General features: G+C 52.0%; 2 protein-coding genes across 2 annotated transcripts; one reads left to right on the top strand and one right to left on the bottom strand.

Annotated features, from left to right (window-relative positions):
* Nucleotides 1-6,520: 6,520 nt before the first annotated feature.
* On the bottom strand, nucleotides 6,521-7,687 carry UHO2_04133 (uncharacterized protein; the record flags this gene model as incomplete). Its single annotated transcript, XM_041560090.1, has 1 exon — nucleotides 6,521-7,687. The coding sequence occupies one exon, from the start codon at nucleotides 7,685-7,687 to the stop codon at nucleotides 6,521-6,523; it is 1,167 nt and encodes a 388-aa protein (XP_041416024.1).
* A 1,752-nt stretch (nucleotides 7,688-9,439) lies between these two features.
* Nucleotides 9,440-10,675, top strand: UHO2_04132 (uncharacterized protein; the record flags this gene model as incomplete). The annotated part of the gene is made up of 1 exon (XM_041560089.1): nucleotides 9,440-10,675. The coding sequence occupies one exon, from the start codon at nucleotides 9,440-9,442 to the stop codon at nucleotides 10,673-10,675; it is 1,236 nt and encodes a 411-aa protein (XP_041416023.1).
* Between the last annotated feature and the right edge of the window lie 330 nt (nucleotides 10,676-11,005).

Genomic DNA, 11,005 nt, shown 5'->3' with positions numbered 1-11,005 from the left:
CTAACCCTAACCCTAACCCTAACCCTAACCCTAACCCTAACCCTAACCCTAACCCTAACCCTAACCCTAACCCTAACCCTAACCCTAACCCTAACCCTAACCCTAACCCTAACCCTAACCCTAACCCTAACCCTTGTAACCCTAACCCTAAGTATCAGTAATGTGCGCAAAATACTAGATCGAAACAAAGAACACATATTTAACAAAGGGTGCGAAAATATTGGGTCAAAATAGAGGTCACATAATTCCAGATGTGTCTTGGTAATGTTAGATTGTATTTCAAGTCAAAAAAAAATGTCGGTCCATGTGCTCCAAATGTTAGATCGGATTTGAAATGACAGTTAGTCTTGCGCTCCTTCGACTTGTGCTCCTCCAGCAGAGTGAGTGCTGTCCAGCAGTGTGCTCCTCTTGATTGTGCTGCTCCAGCAAAGTGTGCGCTGCTCTCGATCGAGCTCCTCTAGATTGTGCTGCTGCAGCAGAGTGAGCGCTCCAGTCGATTGTGCTCCTGTCGATTGTGCTGCTCCAGCAGAGTGAGCGCTCCTGTCGAATGCTCTGCTCTCGAAAGCGTCCCTCCAGATTGTGCTGCTCCAGCAGAGTATGAGCTCCTCTCAATTGTACTCCTCTCAATTGTGCTGCTCTCGATTGCGCTCCTTTCGATTGTTCTACTCTCTCTTGCGATCCTTTTGAATGCACTACTCTCTCTTGCTCTGCTCGTGATTGCGCTCCTCTCGATTGCGCTGCTGCAGCAGAGTGAGCGCTCCTCTCGAATGCTCTGATCTCAGTTGCGCTCCTGTCGATTGCGCTCCTCTTAATTGAGCTCCTGTCAATTGCACTCCTGTCAATTGTGCTCCTCTTAATTGCGCTCGATTTGCGCTCCTGTCGATTGCGCTGCTCTAGCAGAGTGTTTGCTGCTTCGATTGGGCTTCTCCAGCAGAGTGAGCCCTCCTGTCGATTGCGATCCTCTTAATTGCACTCGCTTTGATTGCGCTCCTGTCGATTGCACTCCTGTTGATTGCGCTGCTGCAGCAGAGTGAGCACTCCTGTCAATTGCGCTCCTCACTGCTGCTCGTCTCTCGATTGCGCTCCTCTTAATTGCGCTCCTCTCAATTGCGCTCCTGTCGATTGAGCTCCTCTGAATTGTGCTGCTCCAGCAGTGGAGCGCTCCTCTCTCCTCCTCTGCTCTCGATTGCGCTCCTCTCTACAGCGCTCCTGTCGATTGTTCTGCTTTCGATTGCGCTACTGTCGATTGCTCTTCTCTTGATAGCACTCCTCTTGATTGCGCTCCTCTTGATTGTGATCCTCTTGATTGCGCTCCTCTTGATTGCGCTCCTCTCTGCTGCTCTTCACTCGATTGCGCTCCTGTCAATTGCGCTCCTCTCCAATCAGCTCCTGTCCATTGCGCTCCTCTTGATTGCGCTCCTGTCGATTGCTCTGCTCTCGATTGCGCTCCTGTCCATTGTGCTGCTCTTGATTGAGCTCCGTGCTGTTATCAATTGCGCTCCTCTCTCTTCCTATGCTCTCGAGTGAGCTCCTGTCGATTGCGCTCCTCTCGATTGCGCTGCTTCAGCAGAGTGCTCGCTCCTGTCATTTGCACTCCTCTTGATTGCGCTCCTGTCGATTGAGCTGCTGTTGATTGCACTTTCGTCGATTGCGCTCCTGTAGATTGCGTTCGTCTTGATTGCGCTCCTCTTGATTGTGCTCCTGTCAATTGCGCTGCTCTTGATTGTGCTGCTCCAGCAGAGTGAGTGCACCTCTCGATTGCGCTCCACTCTCTTGCTCTGCTCTCAATTGCACTGCTCTCGATTGCACTCCTCTCAATTGCGCTCCTCTCTCTCGCTCTGCTCTCTCTTGCGCTACTGTCGATTGTGCTCCTCTCTCCTGCTCTGCTCGTGATTGCGCTCCTCTCGATTGCGCTCCTCTCAATTGCGCTGCTCTCAATTGTGCTGCTCCGACAGAGTGTGCGCTGTCCAGCAGTTCGCTGATGAGATTGCGCTTCTCAGATTGCGTTGCTCCAGCTGTGCATTGCTCTTGAGCTGTGTGTTGCTCTTGAGCTGTGCGCTGCTCAGATTGCGTTGCTCCAGCAGAGTGTGCGTTGCTCCAGCTGTGAGTGCGTTGCTCCAGCTGTGCGTTGCTCAATTTGCGCTGCTCCAGCAAAAATAAATTTGTTTGCGTTGCGGCACTTGAGCAGTGTAAATTTCGAGTGCGTTGGGGGTCAACGCAGTCGCGTGAATTTCGAATTTGGCGGAGCGCAATTGTGCGTTGCCCGCAAGCAAGACACACCGGCTAGGGCTAGGGTTGGATAATGAAACATGCATAGTTTGGGTAGTACTACAACTTTGATTAAGCAACCCTACTTGATTTAAAAATGGAACCCCCTTGTAATGATCCAGGTCGCTTCGAGTACCTCATGGATGGAAAGGAGCGTTGCAAGTACCTCCAGGAGCAGATCAGAGAGGTGTCATGGGCCTGGATGCTCAAGAAGCAGGAGGGTCACGGGTTCATATGGAAGGAGCACAGGTATCGAAGATCTAGTCGAGATCAGTAGAGAGCAGGGTCGTAGTGCAGTCTCCATGGAGACCATGGACTCCTATGGACTCACATGCAAAGGAGGGCCAAGCACAGCCACGAGGAGGACCAAGCTCAAGGAGCAGGCACAGCCATGAAGAGGACCAAGCTCAAGGAGCATGCAGATGGTTACCACTCAGGGGCTCGAGAGACAAGAGCCAAAGGAACTGTCACTGATCAAAGGAGGAGGAGCAGTGTCGAAGGGGTCGACACCAGGTCATGAGGAGGAGGAGCAGTGTCGAAGGAGTTGACATCAGGTCATGAGGAGGAGGAGCAGTGTCGAAGGAGTCGACACAGCTCAAGAGGCACAGGGGTGCCAAGCAGGAGAGGCCCCTGAGCAGTACTCGATGAAGAAGGTACTCTCTGGAGAGAGAGCAGGAGCAGCATCGCTGGCGATGCTGAGAAGAGGTATATAACCATGCTTTCTCATCATCAATAGGTCGAGTGGATCCTCATCCACTCTACTCACCATACAACTAGTCAATACTTTAGAAACACAAGTACTCATTAGTTACAGTCAGCATAGCAGCAATCTATCAAGGTTGCTCCTCATCATAGTGTGTGTGTTGTATCACCACTACCTGACATCCGAAGGCACCCATAGCAGGTTAGCGGTCTGGATATAGATAGAACCGAAGGCAGTAGTCCACTGCGGTCCGGGGATCACTTCAAGCATCAAGTCAACACACTGGACACTCGTGTTGACGCCACCAACCTTATCACCAACACCATCAACCTCATTATTATCGACATCACCAATCTTATCACCAACACCATCAACCTCATTATCATCGACATCACCAATCCCATCACCAACACCATCAACCTCATCATCATCAACACTCACACCAGACCTTGGTGTCATCATAACATTGATATTGATCGTTCTGAGCTACCCCTGAACGGAGTGTCCACAGAGGTCAGCCGAAACCTACGATAGTATATACAACGAACGCCACCTGCTGTCACTGCACAACTTGATAGTCACCGATACCGAGACAATAGCTGTTGCACAGTTTGATAGTCACCGAGTATCTCGACAGACCGACCTGGGTTTCAGGCGCGAGACCCCTGACAAGAGGCACAACGGAGATCAGTAGACCAGTATAACAGGAAGCACAAGGACATCGAGTTTAAGGTGGGTGATATGGTCTATATCAACCGTTGAAACTGGAAGACACAGAGACCCACACCCAAGTTAGATACCTGGTTTGCAGGACCCTACCCATTTCAGGAACGGGTAGGACGCCGAGCTTATCGAATCACATTGCCAGCAAACCTTAGGGTGCATGATGTGTTCCATGTCTCCATGCTCGAGCCAGCAAGAACAAGTTCTCTTCCTCAACATGCTGAACAGCCCACCATACCATCACTTCCAGATGAGGACCTCGACTTCGAAGTCGAAGCACTCATCAACAAGCATTCACACAATGGGACTACAGAGTACAAGGTGTTGTGGAGAGGGTACTCAGAGGAAGCTGCTTCATGGGAACCAGTAGAGAACCTCAACTGTCCTGACCTCATCCAGGAGTATGAGGTGTCGGAGGGGGGACGAGTGAGTAGACAAAGTAGAGAAAGGAGGGGAGAACAGGAGGAGTAGAGAGAGGAAGAGGAAGGAGGATGACATTGAGAGAAGGAGGAAGGATGATGTTGGCGATGTTGTCGAGGAGGAGGAGGAGGAGTCAGCATGGACCAGACCAGAGCATGCCTCGACAGAGCTTGGCTCTTAAGAGGGGGGTAGTGTCATGGGCCTGGATGCTCAAGAAGCAGGAGGGTCACGGGTTCATATGGAAGGAGCACAGGTATCGAAGATCTAGTCGAGATCAGTAGAGAGCAGGGTTGTAGTGCAGTCTCCATGGAGACCATGGACTCCTATGGACTCACATGCAAAGGAGGGCCAAGCACAGCCACGAGGAGGACCAAGCTCAAGGAGCAGGCACAGCCATGAAGAGGACCAAGCTCAAGGAGCATGCAGATGGTTACCACTCAGGGGCTCGAGAGACAAGAGCCAAAGGAACTGTCACTGATCAAAGGAGGAGGAGCAGTGTCGAAGGAGTCGACACCAGGTCATGAGGAGGAGGAGCAGTGTCGAAGGAGTCGACACAGCTCAAGAGGCACAGGGGTGTCAAGCAGGAGAGGCCCCTGAGCAGTACTCAATGAAGAAGGTACTCTCTGGAGAGAGAGCAGGAGCAGCATCGCTGGCGATGCTGAGAAGAGGTATATAACCATGCTTTCTCATCATCATAGGTCGAGTGGATCCTCATCCACTCTACTCACCATAACTAGTTATCACTTCAGCATAAGTATATATTAGTTTCAGTCAGCATAGCAGCAATCCATCAAAGGTTGCTCCTCATCATAGTGTGTGTGTTGTATCACCACTACCTGACGTCCAAAGGTGCCCATAGCAGGTTAGCAGTCTGGATCAAGATAGAACCGAAGGCAGTAGTCCACTGCAGTCCGGGGATCACTTCAAGCATCAAGTCAACACACTGGACACTCGTGTTGATGCCACCAACCTTATCACCAACACCATCAACCTCATTATCATCGACATCACCAATCTCATCACCAACACCATCAACCTCATCATCATCAACACTCACACCAGACCTTGGTGTCATCATAACATTGATATTGATCATGCCGAGCTACCCCTGAACAGAGTGTCCACAGAGGTCAGCTGAAACCTACGATAGTATATACAACGAACGCCACCTGCTGTCACTGCACAACTTGATAGTCACCGATACCGAGACAATAGCTGTCACACAGTTTGATAGTCACCGAGTATCTCGACAGACCGACCTGGGTTTCAGGCGCGAGACCCCTGACATTATGCAGCTCTGGAAAGCAGCATACCAGGCCAGTATTAACTGCCAGATTGTGCTCCAAAAGCCATTTCTGACAGCCAAAAACTGGCATAAACATCTAGAATGGGCCAAGGCTAACAGCATCACTGATTGGAGGGGTGTGCTGTTCACAGATGAGGCAGCTGTCGAGGTTGGCTACTGGCCCAGATGCACATGGGTTAGTTGCTGGAAAAACACTCAAGAAGACATCAACAACATGGTTCTGATGTTCTGTTCCAGCCATTTCAGCATCCAGGTATGGGCCAACATTGCATACAACCTTAAAACCCCATTGATTGTGCTCCCATTGGCTCCAAGAAAGAAGCAGCTGGGGTTGGCTAATCAATGGGATCCCACTGAGAACCTCACAGCTGTCAGATATTGTGATTGGATCATCAACAGGCCACTCTGGGATGCTGTAACTGCTGTTAGTGCATACCCTGATGGCCTGTTGGTTGTCGAAGATGGCAGCAGCTGTCATCAGGTTGCTATCTGCAAGCAATGGTGGGCCAAATACCACATTAAGATGCAGGAACACCTGCTGGCTTTGCTGGACCTTAACCCTATTGAGAACATATGGTATGTGTTCAAAAACTTGCTTGGTAAGCACTTGCCAGTACCGAAAACCCGGGATGAACTTGCCAGAGCTGCAGAGGTGTGGAACACCCAGATCATGCACGAACATATATTGGACCCTGTCCCCAAACTTTGGACAGGGACTGTACAGGGTCTTCTGCGCAGACCCTGTGACACTGGGGTTCACAGAGGTTGAGGTATGTCCAACATAGGTATACTGGGGTTTACCAAGGTTTTTTGAAGTTTGTCTAGCTTCATCGAAGTTTACCTAGGTTGACCGAAGTTCAAACCTAGTGACCAAACCTTGGCAGCCTGTATCTCAGCCGCCGCAGAACAGGGTACCGTGAGACTTTGCATAGACATAGCCCTAGCGCTGGAGTCTAGGATGGACTGGAAACAAGCGTGTGAGGAAGGTATGAGTCTATCATCGGTCATGGCCTCTCAGGCAAGAAGGCAGTGAGTGGGTTGTGAATGAAAGTCGTATGCATATATTGCTAATCGTACTAATACAAGGTTCTGTCAACATGCTAGATTCGTTGCTTCTTGTTCACTTGTGCAATCTGTGCTGCAGAAGGCCGCTGTGGCGATTCCTCATCCTGAGCCGATCTGCGCTTCTTATTGTTTGCTTCAACCCGTTCGATCGCAACCGACTTCGGTTTGTCGGAGGTGGCGAGGTCTGCTAGGGGTTTGGGTGGGATCGCGACGGGATGGGAGAGGACGCCTCTATAAGTTTTACGTGTTCGCGATCGAAGGAGCAAGCTTCTGCAGTTGTTAGATATAGCGTCCCTAGCAGCGGAAGGGTTGAGACCGAAGATGGCGGCCAGATTGATGACGTCGTAGGGCGCACGTAGCGAGAGCGCCTCTGTTGCACCAGAGGAGAAGAAGACGCCTTTTCCGTTGGTTACTCGTAGCAGATCCCTGGCACCACTTATGAGATTTCTTCTTGCTTTGGATCCATCTTCGGAAAGGGATTGTGCGTAGGTGATTTCGAATTGAACGCCGTTTTCGAGAGCGGCATTGAGGGTAGATCGCTTCAGGAAGAACGGCAAGCGAGGCTGGGCACCAAAGTCGAGTGATATGATATCGATGCTGAATGGCTTCAGTTCCGATAGTGTCAAGCATGCATGTTGAAATGCAGCTTCTGTGGTGGGACGTACGGCAAGGAGGTCGTACGACTGAAGTGCGGTGGCGTTGTTAGTGACCCAGCCGCTACCGGACTTGGCCATAGACTGATCGTCGAGAACAAGGGTGAGTCGACTGAGCTGTGTAAGTCCATCAGCATTGCCTGCTGAGCTCACTTTTGCTTTGCCCTTGGCGCGCGTGCGTGGATCAAGCTCCGGGAATGGCGGATTCGGTCTGCCGTCTCGGAGTGGTGCTAGTGCATTAGGATGAAGTGCAGGGTCGTACTTTGACTGTACGACATGGTTGAAAGCAACGTGCGAGTAACGCAGCTCGTTGAGCTCGAGTAGGATTTGTGCCAGACACGTTGCATCCTTGTCGCGGAGTGAAGAGAGCGGGGTCGAAGGGGGCTCGGGTGTTGCCGCTGCCGACGAAGAAGCCAAGGCTTGCTGCAGTGGGTGTTGTTGCTTTGCTTTCTTCTTGGAAGAGGTGTGCGGACTAGACGCCGAGTTATTGGAAGAGGACGATCCAGCGCCGGGCACTTGAGGCCATGGCACGTTCAGATCGTAGAACATGGTCCTCGCGGCGGCGGCGGCGGCAGCGGCTGCGTTGTGCTGTCAGAACAGCAGAAAGCTTAGGCGAAGGTGAGCAAGGGGCGAGCGAACGTTGAGAAGGAGACGGTCAGAAGCTTTGCAAGGTTTGCGAGGTGGAGAGAGAGAGAGAGAGAAACCTGTAGAATTAAGTCAAGGGCCTCGGGATACGGAATTCGGAATTCGGAACACGGGATTTGTGATTCGGAACTCGTAACTCGGAATTTGGAAGGAGCCATTTTGATAGGCGCCACGCTCAGAAAAGCCGTTGCCGGTCGGTCTCACAATGCGGCTATGAAGCCGGATCACCTGGATGGCACACAATCATATTCAGGACTGAGGGCTGTCACGATATGTTTGGGTATGAGTACGAGAAAGGCTGAAATACAAAGTCGGAGTCGTATTGTAGATCAAAGCCGGGATAAGACTGACTGCATCGGCGGCGTACGGAGCGGCTTGACCTGGGTGATGAAGACGATATTTGCACTGTACAGTCGGGCAGCATGCTCAGCCTTCGTCGAGCAGCGACACGAGCTCGGCGCGTTTCTTTGGCTCGACTATTTTGAAGGTCGCCGACATTGCGCGAGGCCGATGAGCGGAATCACCATCCGAGGAGGGTGATAACGGTGCTGATAGCAACCATGGCGACAAAGAAGGTGATACCAAAGGTGGCGAAAGAGAGCATCTTGATTAGCAGATTCGTTGGGAGTCCTCCCTTGCGGCTGAGCGACGATCTTGCGCAAGCTTTGGTGTGAAGTGTGGACACCAAGGTGGTGGCTCGAGTGATAGGTTAGGCGATGTTCGGTCTCTCGACGTGGAGGCGGGGAAAAGGAGATTTGACCATGGGCTGGGGAGGGCAGGATCTAAAGATCGGGAGGAGGTTTTTCGGCGTCGATCGATCCAGTCCATTAGTCATGCTGATCTGATTCTTGTTTACCCCACAGATCTCCGTTTTCTCTTCGGAGGCTTTCACGCTCAATATTTCTTGTGTAACAGTGGCATTGGAAGAAACAAATCAAGTTGCACGTCATATGGGCATCGCTCATCTTGATGAACTCAGAGCGTGCTTCCAACCACTGCCACGGTCTGTCAAACCAGGAACTCATATGTCGTGTTAGTGTGAGTTGCTGCAATGCTTTTCCCAACACAATCCAGGGCGAGGACGAGCGAGGAAGAGCGAAGATGCTGAAAACAAAACTGACATCGGCTCGAGGCATCCGTACCAGAGCAGGACTGCCACTGCACTGCTGAATGTGCACTGAACAGAGTGTGGAGGATGAGCGAGCTTTAGCAAGGTCGCACAGAACAAACAAGTGTGGCTGCATCGTGGTAGATGCGGCTCCGGCCCAGCGGAAAGACCCTTGATTGGCGGTGTCGAGTGCATTTCACACGAATCTAGTCCCCATGGTGGCTGCCGCTCTGAGCCAGCTCTTCTTTTCCTCTTGCGGCAAGCGAGCATCATCCTCCTCCCCAACTCCGCCATCACCTGCACTAGACTTGCTTCTTTTGTCTTTGGCCCCCGCATTGGCTAGCCTTTAGAGTGTTTTGCCCGCTTGCATCGCACTTCCATCCACCTTCTCGCAACGTGTCCCTCAGAGTCTTTCAACTTTCCTTGCTGCTCTCTGTATATAAGTGACGCTCTCCTCCCTACTTCACCTCCACAGACGCCTGCAATCGCCAACCACATATCCCAACCCCGACTTGTGTATCGACGACAGACGCCACACACTCACAGTCATGACCGATTCAACCATCAGCCAGGCCTTGCCTGCCTTCAAGGAGCCTTTCACCGCCGACTCGATCTTCCGCCTCCTTGCCATCGCTCCCTTTTCGACACCCTTCCTCGGTCTCCTACCGGCGCTTTCGGTTCTCTACCATAAGCAAAAGAACCCCACGCAAACGCTCCCCACTTCCTACAAGGATCTCTTTTTGCTTGCCAAGTCGCTTCTCTTCAATCAGTACAATTGGGTTGGCTACATCTGGATCTTCATTCTCCTTCGTACCATCAACCGTACCATCAACCGTTATGTGCGAAACCACACCGAGTGGAGACGCGACCCCATCGACTACTCCAAGGACATCGTCGTAATCACCGGTGGCTCGCAGGGCATCGGCAAGGAGATCGTTCAGCTCTTGAGTCACAAGAAGAAGGCGCATATCGCTGTGCTTGACATGGCTCCACCTGCCTACCTTGCTGCTCCTCCTGGCGCCCCCGAGATTCTTTACTTCAAGACGGATGTCAGCAACCGCGAACAGGTCGCTCAGGTTGGCCAGAAGATCCGGCAGGCTTTCGGCGGCAAGAAGGTCGGTGTTCTCATCAACAGCGCCGGTGTTGCATCGGGCAACACCATCCTCGACGTCGATCTCGACTCGGCGGCTCGTCTGTGGCGCATCAACACGTTTGCAAACTGGATCACCGCTAAGGAGTTCATTCCAGATATGATTGCCCGCAACCACGGACATGTGGTCACTATCTCTTCTGCCGGTGCTTACGCTACGCTCCCGTCCATGTCCGAATACGCAACTTCCAAGGCTGCCGCTCTTGCCTTCCACGAGTGCCTTGCTATTGAGTTCCGTACACGTTACAACGCCCCTCGCGTCCGTACCACCCTCGTCGCTCCAACCAAGGTGCGCACCGCCCTTGGTGATGGAATGGAGGACCACGCCGACCCCTTCTTCACCCCTGTGCTCGAACCCATTCAGGTCGCACAGAAAATCGTTTGGACCCTCGACTCGGGTCTCTCGCAGCACCTCATGCTCCCAGGCTTTGCCCACTTGCTTCCTCTCATTCGTGCCGCTCCGGACTGGTTCAGGAGATTGCTTGCCATCCTCGACAATGGTGACAACACCGTCACCCACAAGAGTATGGCACGAGCTATGAAGAACGGTTACGGAAGCAACTGGGAAGGTGCCGACAAGGAGCTGTACGAGAGGAGGACAAAGGTCATGGCAGCCATGAACGGGTCCAAGTAATGCGCCCAAAGTAAAGCCCATCTTATTACGCCTCTTCAAACCGGATCGCACGATAGCGATATACCTTCCCTCATATAGAGCCTTTGATCAAACTTTTGCAAAGACAGACCCCTCGCTATGCATGTGTGTCTCCGTAGTACGTGCGCTCTCAAGCTCGAGATCGTTCGAATGACCTTCAGCCGTGCAGCCTCGTGCGCACGCAACGTTGGAAGGGATCGAGTTTTACTTTCTCCAGTCGCACTAGATCTAGTTGACGATAGTATTAGTGTCTGATACTGAGCAAGCTGGCTTGTATCTCGTTGTGCGGCACAATAGCGTGTCCATTAAGTG

Source organism: Ustilago hordei, assembly GCF_900519145.1.
Source record: "Ustilago hordei strain Uho2 genome assembly, contig: UHO2_contig_07, whole genome shotgun sequence".
In the NCBI taxonomy this organism is placed as follows: Eukaryota; Fungi; Basidiomycota; class Ustilaginomycetes; order Ustilaginales; family Ustilaginaceae; genus Ustilago; species Ustilago hordei.
Note: the sequence above shows the minus strand (reverse complement) of the source record. Positions and strands in the feature narration are given on the sequence as shown.